Source organism: Apium graveolens, chromosome 8 (assembly GCF_009905375.1).
Source record: "Apium graveolens cultivar Ventura chromosome 8, ASM990537v1, whole genome shotgun sequence".
In the NCBI taxonomy this organism is placed as follows: Eukaryota; Viridiplantae; Streptophyta; class Magnoliopsida; order Apiales; family Apiaceae; genus Apium; species Apium graveolens.
Genome location: NC_133654.1, coordinates 27,043,330 through 27,062,603, shown reverse-complemented (window position 1 = coordinate 27,062,603; position 19,274 = coordinate 27,043,330). Strand labels below are relative to the sequence as shown.

The following is a 19,274-nucleotide window of genomic DNA, read 5'->3' as shown; positions in this document are numbered from 1 at the left end:
TAAAACCCATACCCCCGCTGACTTCTTCTTGCTCATGTTATTCCAACTCTTCCAATGAATACTTCTCTCTTTTTGCGAACTTGTCCTCCACCAGAATTTACACATCAGCTTTTCAAGATCTTGACACAGATTTAAAGGTAGAAGGAAAACACTCATAGCAAAATTTGGTAAAGATTGTGCTACTGTTTTTAGAAGTACTTCCTTGCCCCCTTTCGAAAGAGTTTTCTTGTCCAATCCCTCGATTCTATCGATCATCTTATCTTTAATGTACCCGAAAATTGACGACTTGTTTCTCCCTACAATATTAGGCAATCCAAGGTACAAGCTACGATCATTGGCTTTTTTGAAATTTAGCTTGTGACACAAATCCTGCTTTAGAGAGTTGCAAGTATTATTACTGAAAAAAATTGAGGATTTATCCACGTTAAGCTGTTGACCTGAAGCTTTCTCGAAAAGATGTAACAGCTGCAAAACATGGTTAGCACTCTCCATACTGGCTTTGCAAAAGATATACGAATCATCTGCAAAAAACATATGCGAAATAGAAGGTGCCGAGTGTGCCACTTTAAAATACCTTTGATCATATTTCTCTCCTCATAATCATTTATAAGTGTTGTGAGACCTTCCACACAAGTTAAAAACAGATAAGAAGACAGGGGGTCACCCTGCCTGAGACCCCTTGTGGGAACAATCTCTCCGAAATTCCGTCCAGCATGCGAAATTTGATATTTTACTGAAGAGATGCAGCTAATAAACAAACCCACCACTTTTTGGTCAAAACCCAATTTCAGCAAGATGGTCTGTAAAAAACTCCACTCAACTCGATCATATGCTTTTGACATGTCGAGTTTTAAAGCCATCCAAGCTTCCTTCCCTGTAGTCTTCCTTTTCATATAGTGCATGACCTCAAAAGCAACCATTATATTATCAGTTATCAGCCTTCAAGGGATAAAAGCACTCTGAGTATCTGAAATCACATCATCTAGAACCTGCTTCAACCTATTTGCTAACACCTTAGAGATAACTTTGTAAACAACGTTACAAAGAGATATAGGTCTTAGATCAGTCATAACCACTGGGTTCTGCTTCTTAGGAATGAGGGCTATATTAGTAGGCTGGAGTTGATCGTTGATAATGCCTATGTCGAAGAATTGCTTCACTAGTTTCACTATATCGTCTTTAACAATTGGCCAGCACTTCTGGTAAAAGCCCGGACTCATACCATCTGGGCCTGGAGACTTATCCGGATGCATATTGAAAAGTGCAGCTTTAACTTCCTTTTCTTCGACCTCAGCTAGCAGCATTAAGTTTTGCTCCGCAGTCACTTTATTACTTACACAAGAAATGACTCTCTCTCACTCCGTATTAGTGGCTGTGAAAAGATTGGAAAAATACCCTGTTATCTTTTCTTCCAAACCAGTGCCCCACTCCACCTTTTCACCCTTATGATCATACAAAAAATTAATTTGATTAGCCTTCCGTCTCTTCTTTGTTGCCAGGTGAAAAAACTTTCTATTTTGATCTCCTTCACGAAGCCAAAGTTGCTTAGACCTTTTCCTCCAGAAAACCTCATGTTGAGCATATGTTAGGTCACACACACTGTAGAGGGGGGTGAATACAGTGTATAATACAATCAAATCGAACTTTAATATATTAAGTAACAGAAAACAAACTTTATTGAAACAATAAACTCTGTTACAGTATGGAACTGTTACCTCGTAGTGATGAACAAATATCACGAGAGCTGCTAGGGTTACAATTACATAATCTTCTCGAATATGATAACACTTATAGTGTAAACCCTATGTATGTGTTTATATACTACACAGTTACAAGATAATCGCTAATTGATATGGAATATAATTCTGCTTCCTAAAATATATCAATCAGATATCTTTTCTTCCAAGTATTTCATTATTCACGGAACTCCTTCTTCATGCATATCTCTTATTATATTTATCTTGATCTTCTTTCCTTTAATCAGCTACTGTCCTTATCTGATCGTCCTTCAGCACTTAAGTTCTGATATCTAACTTCTGATGATTATCTCCTGATAATATAAATACCGATATCCTTAAGTCCTGACTTCCTGTATAAGTACTGATCAACAGTTAAGTACTGATTTGTCCTGTTAAGTACGATCTGAAATCTAAACATAAATTATATTAGCCATGACATTATCAAATATATCTAACAATCTCCCCCAACTTGTAAATTAGCATAATATACAAGTTTAACAGATATTTGATGATGTCAAAAACATTAAGTACAAATTCATGAGAATTAGACTAGATAACTACAACTTACAGTCCTTAAAGCTTTACCAATATTTAACTTCTGATAACAACTTCAGTCTGTACAAATATCAGAAATTAAGCAGTTGTAGATCTTCGACTTGGCTTCATCATCTGATCTTTCTGATGTCAGGAGTTGTTCTGAGATAATTCTTCAACAAACATCTCTCAGCATATCTAAGTTCATCAATCATTCTCCTTTTGGCATCTTTAAGCTCTGCAGTATCCTCACCAATTTGAAAGATTGCAGCTCTGAGATCATTGATCTTTGCTTTTCTTATATCCTGATCCAGTCTGATCAAATAAGCTTTATCAGACTCAAGATTGAATTCAACAGCCCTGTACCCCAGAAAGGTAGTTATAATCTTAGCAGTGTTGGGCTTCATTTCAACTATATCACCATTGTGATCTCTGTACTTTGGAACGTATGTGCTGTCAGACTTAACAGAACAAAGCCTTTTCTGTCTCTGAATCTGTTCTTTCGAATAGTTTACAGCAGGTCCTGTTATTCTGTCATCCACTTGAAGTAAGAATAGTACATGCTCCAATTCTTCAAAATACTTCAATGAAATGGCATTTTGTCTTATATGATAAACCCTACCATCTGTCATGAAATACAACAAGATGTATTCTTTCAAGTAGGTATGGTAAACCATCTGTACAGATTCCAGTTGATTCAATCTCTCAGGAGTTGCTCCAATACCTGGTTCACTCAAGGAAGTTGGATCATTGGTAGTGTTATGTATTCTTCTTTCATCAGCACTTCCCAATCCAGTTTTATCTCTTGCTTCCTTTCCAGTAACTACTCTTGTTTCAAAACCACTTGCAGTAGTCTTCAAAGGTTGAGTTTGTTTTGCTTTAGTGAATCCTGGTAAGAGTGTCTTTGGTCTATCTTCTGATATCAAGTTAACTTGAGCTATGTCAAAGGTTACTTGCTTCTTCTGAATATCAGAACTTACAATTTCTTGACTCTGAAGAACTTGAGCCATGTCAGAGGTTGTTTTAAGAACTTTTCTTGAAGTCAGAGCAAGATTATCCTTTTCATCATTAATTTCTTCATCCTCAGGAGGCACATAAACCTTGATAGGTTCACCAACCTTTTCTTTACCCTTGGATCTATCTGCGGTTGTGATCTAGCCAATGTTGCTTCAGTACGTGTCCTTTCTTTGATCACAATGCCTTTGAGTTTTGGAAGTGGCTTTTTACCAGAAGCTTCAGATTTAGATGTGACTTTCTCTGATTTAAGCCTGACTTCTTCTTCCATTAAACTTTCCAAGTCCATTCCTGGATTTTCCTGAAGAAATAACTGTCTTGACATTTCCTCATCAAGATCTAAAAGTTCATCAGAACTTATCCTTTTACCAGCAGCAGAACTTATTCTTTTCCCAGTATCAGAACTTGCCCTGTGACTTGTGATTTCAGCTTTTCTTGATGTGAATCTTCTACCTTGACTATGACCTCTACCCATTCCAGGGTTTCCTTGATCATCTTTTTCATCATCCTTCCCTGTCAGTGTCTCAGTCTTGCATTTGGACTTAATTACTTTCTCCCCCTTTTTGGCATCAGCAGGTAGTAGAAGAGAGATAAGCAATTCCACTGAGGATTGGATTTTAGTCAGTTGTGATTGCTGAGAAGCTTGATTTTTCAGAATATCATCAATCTGAGCTTGTTGATGATCTTGAGTCTTCTCAATATAAGCAATCCTGTCAAATGTAGGTTGGAAGAACTTTTTCTTATCAATTTTCCAAACTTGTTCCTGTTTGATAAATTATTCCTGAATCTTGTGTAGCTCTGCATGAGTAGTTGAGTGAAGACCTTGTAGATGTTTAGTACTCAATGGAGTGACTCTAAGATAGGTTTTGAAATCATCAGAATTTAACATTTCATCAGCTTTAGTCAAATGCTCAACAAGATGCTTTTCAGTTGGAATACATGAAACTGAGTTCCATTCCTTAGTCCACTCCTGTTATGCAGGAATTTTACTCCAAGGTACTGGTGCTTCTCTGGTAACAAACTTCTTAACCAGTTCAGACTTTAGAATAGTCTGTTGAGGAGCATGTCCTGAAAGACCTGCTGCATCAGCATCTGCAGTTGGAGCAGCATCACCAGTATCTCCATCATTTGCAGCATCAGAACTTAAAGAATCATTATCTTCTGCTAAAACAACAGTGTGAGTAGCAATGGAGGCTTCAGCATCCTCTAATTGCTGATCTGGTTCTAAGTTCTGATCAACAGCCATATCCTGATGCTCACCTAAAGTCTGATCAGCAGCATCATGATGCAGAGAAGGTGTTGTTGATAACTCTGGAGTTTGAACAACATCAATAACAGGTGTTGTGAAAGGATTAGTTGCTGTTGGAGCTTCTAAGAGAATTACTTCAGGCACAACCAAGGTTTGAAAATCAATATCAGCACTTGTGCCTGGATGAACAGGAGACACAGAAGGTGTGTTAGCCTTTTCAGAAACAGCTTCCTTAGATGGAGTTGATGGAGAAGAAGTGACTGGAGCAAATTCCTTGTCTTGTGAGATCAGAGATTCCTGATCCCCTTCCTTAGCTGCTTCATCTTCATCATCTGAAACTGGCCTGTGTGCCCTCTGTTTCTTGTATCTCTTTGTTGATTTGGATTCCTTGGGAGTTTCAGGAACTGTCATTCTTCTAAGCCTCTTGAGAAGCCTAGCTCCCCCAATTCCAGAATCCCTCTGAGAAGTCTCTTTCTCAGCTTTACTTTCAACAGGTTCTGAAGAAGGAACCTGTTCCTCAGTATCAGATTCATCTCTCAAGACAAACTTCCTTTTCTTCTGAAGTGTTTTAGGAACATTCTTTTTCTTCTTAGATTTAGAAGAAGAAGGTTTCACAGTAGATGTTGAGGGATGAGGTTCTGATGGTTGAACATCAGGAAAAAGTGCAGTGTACTTAACAGGGTCATAGGTGATTAAGGCTTGTTTGACAGATAAAGGTATTAAGAGGGGTCTTAACACAGCCTTCTTATTATCAGTAGATAATAAGTCAGTGAAAGCTCGTTTAGCAATTCTGAAGGATGTAATTAAATCACCAAAATTTTGGGGCTGATTACAACAGAACTTATAAATAAGCTGACAGAATCTGGCCAAATATACAGTATTTCGATCTTCTGTCATCCTATCCCCAATAAAACCTAAGACAACACTTGCATAATCAAAATCAGTTTGATTTATAAGAGCATACCCGATTTGTTGGCTGAATATGGGAATTGCATCGAAATTTGAGCATTTATTGGCGAAAGCCTTGGTAATGCAGTCAAAGAAGAAACTCCATTCCCTCCTCATGAAAGATCTCTTCAACTTGCCAAGTTTTGCCAATGTTCCCTCATAACCCAGACTGGCCATCATGTTCTGAAGAACTGGTTCATCGACCGTAGAATAAATACAGTTCTCAGGTAGCTGCAGTGTTTGTCGAACCGTAGACAAAGTCACAACATACTCATTTTCCCCTGATGAAAAGATAATACTCGGGGACCCTTGAGCACCACCATCATCATATACTCCACTCCTCCGAAACTCCAGTACTTGAACTCCAGAGACTGATTCAGGCTCAGTTAAGCGTACCCAATATCAGAATTAGTGAGAAAGTCCTGAATGAAATGAAGTTCAGAGGGTACCTCTGACGTGTTGAGTATAGCAGAGAAGTTGTTAGGAACAAACTTTGCTCCATGGAAGATTATGTCCTTGGGTGCCATTAAAATTTGAGAGAAATACGGTTGCCTGTATTGTGTTTGATAAAATGTCTGTATGAAAATTTGTCAGTAGATGAGAAAGGATGAAAGTAAAGAGAGAGAGATAAAAGAGAAAAGTAAATAAAAGATTTGACAATCTTTTCTCTCTGTTATTTATACACAAAAAGTAACCGTTGGGACACCTGTCAGACATGCAGTAATAACGGATAGTTACTGGGCTCAAGAAAACAGTAATCATTACTTACCCACTTGCCTGTTTTCAAGGGAAAACCGTTCCACTTACCCAAATATTCCATTAATCAAGGTAAAACAGTTTTAATTAAAAATTGAAACCGTTCCCACTGATTTAATTATTTTTCACTGCATCATTAATATTCTGAAAATAAATCACGTGAAAATGACCAAGATAAATTAGATGAGTAAGTGCTGATAAAGAAAAATCAGAACTTAAATTAAAACAGAATTTATATGGTCATCAGAATATGAATAAATCAGGATTTACCAATGCATTACAAAATAACTTAGAGATTATATCAGTACTTATACAAGATTTCCCTAAGCTACTAAACCTAACGTCAACAGCCTTTGTCCTAGCTCAAGAAGCAGGGCAAGGCTGATGATGAAGAAAAACAGGAAGAAGACGAGATTAAATCATTTCTTCTTCCTACTCTCGACAAACAGAATGGCGAGTCGGATGATTCGCTCTTGCTGGCGGAGAGCTTCCAGCCTTTCCTCCTCCAATCGCTCCAGATGGCGATGGTAGTCCATATAGAAGAACAGGAGGTGGGTCAGTACCTCCTGTGGGACAGAGTCCCATATCTCCTCAGGAATGGTCATGACGTGCCATTCCTGCTGCCAGTCGGCACAGCTTAGCTCCATATTGAAGTTTTGGTAGTTCAAAAACATGTTATATCTGACCATTGTGTTTTTGAAAGAAAAAATATGAAGGTAAGTTTGTGAGAAAGAATTTGATGGGAAGGCTGATGTGAAGTGGCTGCTTATATAGGCAAGAGAATGCCAGGAGTCGTAAAAGTATTTAATGCTGACAGGTAGAATTAATTCTACCTCGTCTCCCCAGACTTGGAAAAAGAATAACATTCATTGGAAGGAGAAAACATGGTTGAATGCGCACAAGAAACAAGTAAAAGTGGACTGTTCAAGTACGAATACCATTAACCCTAACCATAGTGACTATTAATCTTCCACTTCAACATATTCTAGTTTGAACCGAGACTGTTATCAAATTTTATCCACAGATAAGTCAAGTAAAGAATTAGACTGTAATATCAGAACTTAGACTTATATCAGAACTTAACAGTCATCAGGATATATTTTCTTAACTCGAAAAAGGAATGCCTATCTGAGTAAATCCTCATACAAGTTCTGAGTTATACTCTTCAGAACTTAATCGTCAGAATATGCAACCAGAACTTGTCCTCAGAGTTAGTGCAAAATGACACAATGACTGTTTATCTAAAACAACATAGACCACCTCAGTAATTTTCATCATTCAGATGGAGTGATTAGTGTGTGCATTAAGCTAAATTTCAGACAAGGAGTAAAGTCTGATTCACTTCAGTACATCTTAGAAATAAGGCATAACTAAAATTTTGCTAAAGAGCTGTCATTATCCTGAAACCTACTGACGAATGAGTTCATGGTTGAGTCCACCTCAACTATTGTGTGCTAATTTTATGCATCTTTTTAAATTCTATTTTACAGTGGCTTCTTAGTGTAAGTGAGTCACGACTGCTTATCAGAATTTATGCTATTATCAGAGTATTTCTCCAGTAATCATAGAGTGTGAAAAGTCACCAAGAAAATATTTTGCTTTTCTAATGCATATTTACTTAATACCAGCAATGCACTTGGGCCGTCCCTTCCACATTTTTACTCTAGATCTCAAAGGAGTACCTGATTTTATTCTTTGATCTTTTTGCTTTTTCTTTTGATAATTGAGGTTTATCAGCACTTAGTACATTCAACAGATTTACTAGTATCAGAACTTAACAGATGAGTAGCATTATTTTAATTTGTGACTTAGTAATAAGATAAACAAAGTAAACTCAACTAAGCTCAATTATCAGAATTTGCTTGTGCCATAAGATTTCCACAGAAATAATTACTTCTTATATGGGATCATTTGTTTATTGAAGACTACTAGGTCAGTATCTAGCACAGTTATCTTCATAGGATTGAATAGTTATTTAAACAGACATATCACTTATCAGAGTTTAGAAACATATATCAGACAACAATCAGTACTTGAACGCATATTTCAATTAATCACAGAATACACAAAGAGATTACATTCTGTAAATACTGATCATAAAGTCTAATGAAATAGAACAAAACTAGACAGATTTAGAAAAAGAACCTGAAACCATTCCAAGTTCATTTACCAATCTTGTAAAAGTGGCTTCACACAGTGGTTTTGTGAAGATATCTGCTAGTTGTTGATCTGTTGGAACAAAGGGTAATTCCACTGTACCTTCATCCACATGTTCCCTTATGAAGTGGTACCTGATGTTGATGTGCTTTGTCATAGAGTATTGAACTGGATTACCTGTCATAGCAATAGCACTTTGATTATCACAGTAAATAGGGACTTTGAAATATGTTAACCCATAATCCAGTAACCGATTCTTCATCCAAAGAATCTGTGCACAACAGCTTCCTGCAGCAATATACTCTACTTCTGCAGTTGATGTGGAAATTGACTTTTGTTTCTTGCTGAACCAAGAAACCAATCTGCCTCCAAGAAATTGGCAGCTTCCACTTGTGCTTTTCCTGTCAATTTTGCAACCTGCAAAATCTGCATCTGAGTAACCTATTAGTTTAAAATCTGATTCTCTAGGATACCACAATCCCAGATCAGTTGTTCCTTTAAGATACTTAAAAATTCTTTTCACAGCTGTTAAGTGAGGTTCTCTTGGATCTGCTTGAAATCTTTCACAAAGACAGGTAGCATACATGATATCAGGTCTACTAGCAGTTAGATAGAGTAGAGAGCCAATCATACCTCTGTAATCAGTAATATCTACTGATTTACCAGTATCCTTATCCAGTTTTGTTGCAGTGGCCATGAGAGTGGATGCACTTGAACAATCTTGCATTCCGAATTTCTTTAGCAAGTTTCTGGTGTACTTAGTTTGACAAATAAAAGTGCCTTCTTCATTCTGCTTGACTTGAAGGCCCAGAAAATAGCTAAGTTCCCCCATCAAACTCATCTGATATCTTGACTGCATCAGTTTGGCAAACTTCTTGCAAAGTCTGTCATTTGTAGACCCAAAAATGATATCATCAACATAAATCTGGACGAGAAGTAAGTCATTTCCATGGTTGAGGTAGAACAGTGTTTTGTCTATCGTTCCTCTGTTGAATCCACTTTCCAGAAGAAACTGAGCTAAAGTCTCATACCATGCTCTAGGAGCTTGCTTAAGTCCATAAAGTGCTTTATCAAGCCTGTAGACATAATCTGGATGTTTGGAATCTACAAAGCCTGGAGGTTGTTTAACATATACTTCCTCCTCCAATTCTCCATTGAGAAAAGCACTTTTCACATCCATTTGAAAGACAGTAAACTTTTTGTGTGCAGCATAAGCCAAAAATATCCTTATGGCTTCTAACCTAGCAACTGGTGCAAATGTTTCATCATAGTCAATTTCCTCCTATTGAGAATATCCTTTTGCAACCAGCCTTGCCTTATTCCTTGTAATTATGCCATCACTGTCAGTTTTGTTTCTGAATACCCACTTTGTACCAACAACAGATCTATTCTTTGGTCTTGGCACTAGGGTCCAGACTTTGTTTCTTTCAAATTCATTTAACTCTTCCTGCATTGCTTGCACCCAATCAGCATCTTGAAGAGCTTCTTCCACTTTCTTTGGCTCAGTCTGAGAGAGAAAAGAATTGTAAAGACATTCATTTGAAGTACTTATTCTAGTTCTGACACCTACATCAGGATTTCCAATTATCAAATAAGGTGTATGTGACTTCCTTGCAGATGGAAGGTTTTCTCTAGAACTGGATGCTCCCCCATGATCCATGCTGTCTTTATTTTCATTTTCTGATGCTCCCCCTGAAATTATGCTCTCTGAGTTGGATTCTTCAGAATTTAGATTTTCAGCACTGGCAGAACTTGGCTTATCAGAACTTGACGAATCAGAACTTGACGAGCCAGATGTATGTTCTGATGTTTCTTGAGATGTGATAAGATCTTGAGTATGCTCCCCCTGCATAGGTGCATCTTCCTTTGACATAGTCACCACAGTTTCAATAACATCAGAGTTTAATCCATCAGAGTTTACAGTATCAGGACTTAGACTGTCAGGATTTTCAGTATCAGAATTTGAGTCTTCATTTTCAAATCTCAGCTGATCATGATCAATGAAATCTTCAAGACCAGTAATCTTCTTGTCATCAAAAGAGACATTGATAGATTCCATAACCACTTTTGTTCTCAAATTATAGACTCTGAAGGCTTTTGTGGAAAGTGGATATCCAACAAAGATTCCTTCATCAGCTTTTAGATCAAACTTGGATAGCTGTTCAGGATGAGTCTTGAGAACAAAACACTTGCATCCAAATACATGAAAGTATTTCAGATTTGGCTTCTTTTTCTTCACCATCTTATATGGTGTTTTTCCATGCTTGTTAATGAGTGTTGCATTTTGAGTAAAGCAAGCAGTCTGCACAGCTTCAGCCCAGAAATAGGTTGGAAGCTTTGCTTCTTCAAGCATTGTACGTGCAGCTTCAATGAGAGTTCTATTCTTCCTTTCTACAACTCCATTTTGCTGTGGAGTTCCAGGAGCAGAAAATTTCTGCTTTATTCTATGGTTTTTGTAGAACTCTTCCATTATCAAATTCTTGAACTCAGTGCCATTATCACTCCTTAAAATTTTCACAGAATCTTTGAACAATTTATCCAGATGTTTGACATGATCAATCAAGATAGATGCAGTTTCACTTTTTGTGTGCAAGAAATATACCCATGTGTATCTGGTGAACTCATCCACTATGACCAACGCATATTTCTTCTTTGCAATAGACATGACATTCACTGGACCAAATAGATCAACATGTAGTAGATGATAAGGATCAAGAATTGATGATTCAGTCTTGCTCTTAAAAGAAGATTTTCTTTGTTTGGCTTTCTGACAGGAATCACAAAGGCCATCAGGAGCAAATACTGACTTTGGCAGTCCTCTCACAAGATTTTTCTTGACCAGTTCATTTATATTGTTGAAATTTAAATGAGAGAGTTTCTTGTGCCAATTCCAGCTTTCTTCAATTGATGCTCTACTCATTAGACAAATTGCAAAACCATCAGTACTTGTTGAAAGCTTAGCTTCATAAATGTTACCACGCCTGTATCCTTTCAAAACAACTTTGCCTTTAGATTTACTCACAATTTCACAGTGTTCTTCAAATAAATCAACATGATAACCTCTGTCACAGATTTGACTTATACTCAGCAGATTGTGTTTAAGTCCTGAGACCAGAGCTACTTCTTTAATTATGACATTCCCAAGATTAATATTGCCATATCCCAATGTTTTTCCAATGTTGCCATCTCCATAGGAAACACTTGGGCCAACTTTCTCCACAAAGTCTGATAGCAGGGCCTTATTTCCAGTCAAATGTCCTGAACATCCACTGTCCAGAACTAGAATATTTTTCCTATTGCCCTGCAATCACAAAGACCACTAATTATTAGTTTTAAGGACCCAGACTTGCTTGGATCCTTTGGTCTTATTAAGTTTGTTAACATTTGCAGCGGATTTAGCATCAGAGTTTATGTTAACATTTTTCTTGTCAGAACTTACATTATCAGACTTTGAATCAGAATTTACACTAGAAGGAACAATGGAAACTTTCTTCAAAGAAGGTTTTATTTGATAATAATCATAGTACAAACTATGATATTCCTTACAAGTATAAATGGAATGCCATAAACTACCACAATGAAAACAAGGATTTTGTGGTTTGTATCTAACAGACTGACTCTTAACTCCTGATTTTGAAGGTAAGGAGTTAATATTCTTATTCTTCCTGCAAAAAGAAGCCAGATGGTTAGAACTTCCACAGTTATGACATGTTTTCCTAGGAGCATCAGGAACAGGTTTATAATCATTGCTTTTATTCACACCTTCCTTTCCATTCCTATTTTTCCTAGGTGATTTTACCTTGTTTGCATTCTTAACACCTTTCAGCTTATGCTTAAGCTGCTTCTTTGTCATTAAGCCTATGTTCACTTCAGCTGTCTTTTCCTGTTTTAGTTTATCAGAAGTTAATTCCTCTTTAACTTCTGATTTCTCATTTTCAGACTTTATAGTTACAAACTTAACAGGTTTTAACTTTGGCTTTTGCTTAACAACAGGCTTAATTTCTTCAGTTCCTTTATCATTCTTATCCTCTCCATAACCTAAGCCCTCTTTCCAGTTTCCACTACTTAGCAAATTTTGAGTTGTTTTGCCAGAATTAGTCCAAGTCCTGATGATCTCTCTTTCCTTTTCTAACTCAGTTTTTAGAGATTCATTCATTTTTAGCACTTCATCCCTAACATAGAAAGCATCATCTCTATCCTTCTGAGTTTGATGAAACATGACTAACTCTTTTTCTAAGAAATCATTTCTTTTCTTAAAAGCAAGATTTTCAGAAGTTAATCTTTCACATGTTAAAGTTTGATCTCTATAACTAACAAACATGGTTTTAAGATATCTTCTCAACTCATTAATATCATCAGTATGAAAAGCATAAGTAGTCTGAGGTACCTTTGTTTCAGCAGCTTCAGAACTGCTCTCAGCACTTTCTTTATCAGCATTTGCCATCAATACATAATTCTCCTCACTTTCAGAGTCTGAGGTGTCTGTCCAGCTTTTCTGCTTTGTGACAAGAGCCTTGCCTTTGTCACCCTTTACCTTCTTGCAATCAGGAGATATGTGGCCTTTCTCACCACAGTATTAGCATTTAACATTGGTATAATCTCCTCTGTCAGACTTTCCTCCTCTGCCTTCAGATCTTCTGAAATTCTTCTTATCAGAACTTATGCCTTTCCTGGAAAACTTCTTTCCCTTCCTGAACTTCCTGTATGCAATCTTTGTGATTCCTTTCACCATAAGAGCACACAGCTTCATCATCTCCTCATCAACATCAGTCTCAGGCAAGCTTTCAGAATCTGAGTCATCATCATTTTCAGAACTTGATGACTCAATATCAGACTTTATGAAAAGAGCTTTACCCTTGTCTTTCCTTGAGGAAGCTGCTTTGGGGGATTCTTCTTCAGCCTTAAGAGCAACTGTCTTTGACTTTCCTCCTTTCCTCTTGCTTCTTTGTTCCATCTCAAGTTCATGAGTCTTGAGCATTCCATAGATTTCATCAAGAGTTGTTTTATCAAGATTGTAGTTGTCTCTTATTGTTGTTGCCTTCAAATCCCAACATTCAGGAAGGGCTAACAGGAATTTAAGGTTTGAATCTTCAAGATCATACTCTTTATTAACAAATGACAAATCATTCAAAAGTTTGACAAATCTATCATATAGATCATTCAATGACTCATTAGTCTTTGAGTCAAAGTGTTCATACTCTTGAGTGAGTATTGTCTTCCTGTTCTTCTTAATTGTGTCAGTTCCCTGACATCTTGTTTCCAGAGCATCCCATATCTCCTTAGCAGTCTTGCAGTTGATTACCCTATTTGACATTACATTATCAATGGCACTAATTGATATGGAATATAATTTTGCTTCCTAAAATATATCAATCAGATATCTTTTCTTCCAAGTATTCCATTCTTCACGGAACTCCTTCTTCATGCATATCTCTTCTTATGTTTATCTTGATCTTCTTTCCTTTAATTAGCTACTGTCCTTATCTGATCGTCCTTCAGCACTTAAGTTCTGATATCTAACTTCTGATGATTATCTCCTGATAATATAAATACCGATATCCTTAAGTCCTGACTTCCAGTATAAGTACTGATCAACGGTTAAGTACTGATTTGTCCTGTTAAGTAAGATCTGAAATTTAAACATAAATTATATTAGCCATGACATTATCAAATATATCTAACAGCATAAATTTCAGTCAAGTTCTTCTTTTCTTCACGAAACACTTTTAAAGAATCTGTGTCCCTCCTCCCCTTAAGAGTTTTCAGAATTTTTTTGCACCGATTTATACGCATTTTGAAACTTCCTGTGACTTCTTGACCCCATGCTGACAGCAGTTCTGTACACCGCAAAAGCTTATCAAAGAAAGATCGATCTGAACCACGATTCCACACGTTTTCTACAAGTTGGTAGCACATCGGTTCCCTCAACCAGGCATTTTCAAATCGAAAAGATTTAGTTACCTTCAAATGAACAGCAATCTGAGTTTCCAGCCATAACGGACAATGATCAGAAGTAGAGACTTCTAAATTTGTAAGTCTGGCATTTGTGAACATACTGAGGAAATCTTGAGTCACTAATGCTCTGTCCAGCCGAACCTCTATACTATTTTCTGAGTCTGATCCACGCTCCCAAGTGTACTGGTACCCACAAAGATCCATGTCTATTAATTCACAATCATTAAGAATAGCCTGAAAGCCCTGTAACAGATACTGAGGATAGGGTCTACCTCCCCTCTTATCATTCTGAGAAAGGACGTTGTTCATATCTCCGATCAAACACCACGGTAAGGAGTTGACTGCCGACAATCTTCTTATCAAATCCCAAGTTTCCTTCCTCTTTGACATGTCTGGCTCCCCATATATACCAGTTAACCTATACTCAAGACCTCCTTTCGATTTAATAACCACATCAATATGATTTTTATTCAAAGATTTCAAAACTACTTCGTCCTTATTCCTCCATAACAAAGCCACTCCACCACTCTGACCATACGACTCCACAGTCACCATGCCCTCGAAAGCTAGCATATTTAGAACTCTCTCCACTGTGTCTTTTTTACAAATAATTTCACACAAGAAAATAAAATCGGGTTTCTTTTGGAGCACAATCTCCTTAAGAATTTGTAAAGCCCATGGGGTCCCAAGCCCATGGCAATTCCAGCTAATAATACTCATAATGCTAGGCGAGTACCCACTTGAGTACCCGCCTCTATCGCGTTTTTTGGAACCATTTTATTTTCTGGGCCTGTCTGCATCATATTTGCATTTTCCTCTCCATCTGAGTCCATCATAGTGTCAGTACTGAGGCCCATTGGGTCATCCACATTGCCGTCTGTTTTGCATTTTTTGGACTCTATCACACTGACTTCTTTCCCTTTATTTTCTAGCGTGATATACGCATCATCACTGTGAGATTCTGCTATCGCTAATATCCCTCTTCTTTGAACATTTTGAACAACTTTCCTTCCTCCCCTTAATTGCTGAACAATTGCTTCCGGATTTACAGGAGTGAAATTTGGATCGTAACTACTAGCACTTCCCTTGAACGGATTCTGAGAACCTTCTCCATTTGTTTTCCGATCAGTACCTTCACCTCCACTACGTAACCACTTAGCTCCAATAGGTTTTACTTGTCGCCTGAGCGAAGCACGCATCCACTCCCCATATGGTCTAACAATATCACTCTCCTTTGTAACAAATAATCTACTACAGAATTTGTCAGAATGCCCCAGCAATCCACAAATGAAACAAAAAATGGGAACATTCTCGTATTTAAAATTTATCCAGTCCCACTCCGCTCCAGCTTTCCCCACCTTCATTCTTCTTTTTAAAGGCTTAAGAACATCTATCGTAACCCGAACTCGAAGGTAATCTCTCCATACACCTACAAAATTTGAAGGACACGAACTTACAAACGTACCTATATAATTGCCAACCTCCTTGATAACCCTTTCAGTCATGAATCTTGGCTTAAGATCATAGACCTGAACCCATAAGTCCATCTTATTCAAATCAACAATACGAGGGTTGTCTCCTTCTTTCATCCTGGCAATGATCAAAGCTCTCCTATTAAACGACCATGGACAACCTTCCATTACTCTTTTAACATCAACCTCATGATAGAACTGAAAGAGAAACATATTGGTTTCTAAATCCTTGATATATACCCCCATCCCTGGTTTCCAAAGGGCCGCCAATGTTTGCTGCATAGCATGAAAATCCACACGTCCCTCCGAAATAAAGCGAGCAACCTCACAAAGTTTAGCATCGAACCCAGGAAATAATTGACCATTACCCACCAATTCCTCATTCTCCAATGCAAGGCCTCCTTCTTCTTCATCCTCTAATGAAATATTATTCATGGAAGTAACAATGTTTTTTGTGTAATCCATAATATGAAGATACTAATGATCGAAAGGAGAGAACAAATGATTGAATGAAAAATGACAAAAAACTAATACGATGACAGAGAACTTTCAAACCATGTCAGATGACAAGACTTTCTTTTAATATAAATAATACTTTAAACACATATATATTTACATATTTGTGATTAATCATATAAAATTTAGGGTTTAATCACTCGACTCTTATGTATATTAAAAAATAGCAGCTGAACATTCAAATAATTTAAACCAGTCATTAACTTTATAAATATTTTTGTTTTTTATCATTCCATTAAATATGAATGACATGTTTGTTATTTTGTATATTTGGATATTTGATATGGCATGATAACAAAAAATAATTTAGAATATAGTCACTGAAAATAAAAATATTTTAATATATCACTGTCATTATGTTTAATCTTAAAAATAATTCATCAAAATTTTCAAACTACTTATGTTGTCTCGATTTTGCATTGCATATTGCAAAATTTTGGATATGTAAAATTTTAATTTCGGATTCATTTTACAATCCAAAATTTTGGATATTCTCTAATACAATCAGATCTTATATTTGTAGTTTAATTTGGTTTATAAAATTTTAACTATTAACTAAAATTTTGAATTTATCTAATTCTGACCTATACCAGTATTGAACATCATGTCAACATTATTTAACGGTATAACGTCAGTGATTGTAATCAATCATTTAAATATTTGATGGTTACTTTCTAAAAGATGCTATAGTTTAGTGGTAAAAAAATTGTTTTCCCCTAAAATATAACTATAATCACTATCTTCTTTCACTACTCATTTTATACTTTAATATTAAGGGGGCGTTTGGTTTGGAAAATGAAATGAAATATAGGAAGGAAAATGAAGAGAAAGCAAAGGAATGATCATGAATTGTTTTACTTGTTTGGTTCAGATTCGGAAACAGAATGAAAAATTACTTGATTATATTGATATTTGATTTTTCTAATATCATGTAATGTAAAAAAATCAATGCATTATGTATTTATAATAATATAATTTATTTAAAATAAAATAATTCAATATAATTAATTTATAACATCTTTAATTTTTTTTTAAAAATTTAACATATAAATTAAATATCAAAATTGTTTTAAATTTATAAAAACTAAATAAAAAATTATTTTTTATTTTTGAAAAATAATTTACGTATGAATCTAATTTTTGGATTGCTAGATTTAAATTATAATTAAATTGAAAAAAAAGTTGGAAAGGGAAAACAAATAGCTAGGGGAGGTGGGGAATGAGCATTGGGAGATTTGGGGTAAACCTATGCAAACAGACCAAGACCGTACATCCACTTCAGGTAATGATCCAAAAAATGTATCAGAGGCGAGGATCCAGGAGGATGCTCGCCTATCACAATGAGTTTGATCAGCTGGAATTGCCATGGAATCGGGACTCCATGGGCTTCACAATTCATCAAGGAGGTTATCTTCCAAAAACGCCCCGACTTTGTTTTCCTTTGTGAAATATTGTGTAAATCATCAGTAGTAGAAAAACTAAGAACAACTTTAAATTTTGATGGTAAGATAGTGGTTGAAGCGAGTGGTCACAGTGGAGGTTTAGCCTTTCTTTGGCGTTCAAAAGACACGGTTACATTGCGTTCATACAGCAAAAACCACAATGATGTTGACATAACTACTAGGGAGAGTATAAAGTACCGTCTTACAGGTATTTACGGGGAACCTGATCGATCCAAGAGAGAAGAAACATGGAATTTGATCAGGCATCTGTATAACAACAGTAATAGTCCCTGGTGTTTGATTGGAGATATGAATAATACCCTCACTCAGAAGGACAAAAATGGTGGTCATCCCTATCCTGATCGTTTGCTATCAGGTTTTCAAGAAACTCTCACTAATTGTAACCTGGCTGATTTAAATCTGCAAGAGCATCAATTTACTTGGGAAAGAGGAGTGGGGACTCATAATCATATAGAGGTACGTCTTGATCGGGCTTTGGTAAATCATGATTCTCTGCATTTATTTAGGGATGTCAAACTCATGAATCTAGAGGTTTCCACATCGGATCACTCTCCAATTTGGCTAATTCCTACTCCTGGGCAAAGTTTTGCCCAAACAAAAAGATTTAGATTCAAAAATGCCTGGTTGAGAGAACCCATGTGTGTTCAGCTGGTGAAAGAAGTGTGGTGTAGTCTGATTGATTCTTTCTATGACAAATTGACTAAGTGCTCTGAGGTTTTGTCTGAATGGGGAAAGGAGTTCACTGGTAGTTTCAAAAAATGGATAAATAGAAGCAAAAGAATCATTCAAATGCTTAAAGGCCGTACTGATAACAACTCTTTGCTACTTAGGTGTGAGGAGAAAAAGAAGTTAACGGAAACTTATGCTCAGCAGGAAGTGTTTTGGGGTCAGAGATTTAAACAACTTTGGCTCCGTGAAGGAGATCAAAATAGTCGATTTTTTCATAATGCCACAAAAGTCAGAAGAAAGTTAAATCAAATCGAACGTCTTAAGGGCAATCAAGGGAATATTGTGGAATGGGGGAGAGGTCTAGAGCACACAGTCGAGAGCTACTTTTAGGAACTATTTACGGCTTCTGATACAAACTGGGACGATGTCCTATCTCTGGTGCAATAGAAGGTAACTAAAATTCATAATAAAATGTTGCTAGATAATGTTACGGAAAAAGAAGTCAAGGCAGCCCTGTTCAATATGCATCCTGATAAGTCTCCTGGGCCAGACGGAATGAGCTCAGGGTTTTATCAAAAATGTTGGTCCATAGTTAAAGGGGACGTGATGAGTATCGTGTAAAAGTTTTTCACTTCAGGTTGTTTAGATGAACAATTGTAGCAGACAAACATAGCCCTAATCCCTAAGAAAACAACCCCTGAGGTAATGCAAGATATTCGCCCTATATCTTTATGCAATGTTCTGTATAAAGTAATCTCTAATGTTCTAGTGAATCGTTTGAAGGGAGTTATCGATTCCCACA

At 36.5% G+C, this 19,274-nt stretch overlaps 2 protein-coding genes across 2 annotated transcripts; one reads left to right on the top strand and one right to left on the bottom strand.

Annotated features, from left to right (window-relative positions):
- Nucleotides 1-14,064: 14,064 nt before the first annotated feature.
- Nucleotides 14,065-14,907, bottom strand: LOC141679431 (uncharacterized). Its single transcript, XM_074485934.1, has one exon. The coding sequence runs from the start codon at nt 14,905-14,907 to the stop codon at nt 14,065-14,067; it is 843 nt and encodes a 280-aa protein (XP_074342035.1).
- A 2,773-nt stretch (nt 14,908-17,680) lies between these two features.
- LOC141679430 (uncharacterized) lies at nt 17,681-18,862 on the top strand. Its single transcript, XM_074485933.1, has one exon. The coding sequence runs from the start codon at nt 17,681-17,683 to the stop codon at nt 18,860-18,862; it is 1,182 nt and encodes a 393-aa protein (XP_074342034.1).
- The last annotated feature ends 412 nt before the right edge of the window (nt 18,863-19,274 follow it).

What these genes read in the sequence shown, in the direction of transcription:
- LOC141679430 (XM_074485933.1), top strand. Translation starts at nt 17,681, where the DNA reads ATGAGTTTGATCAGCTGGAATTGCCATGGAATCGGGACTCCATGGGCT.
- LOC141679431 (XM_074485934.1), bottom strand. Translation starts at nt 14,907, where the DNA reads ATGGTGACTGTGGAGTCGTATGGTCAGAGTGGTGGAGTGGCTTTGTTA.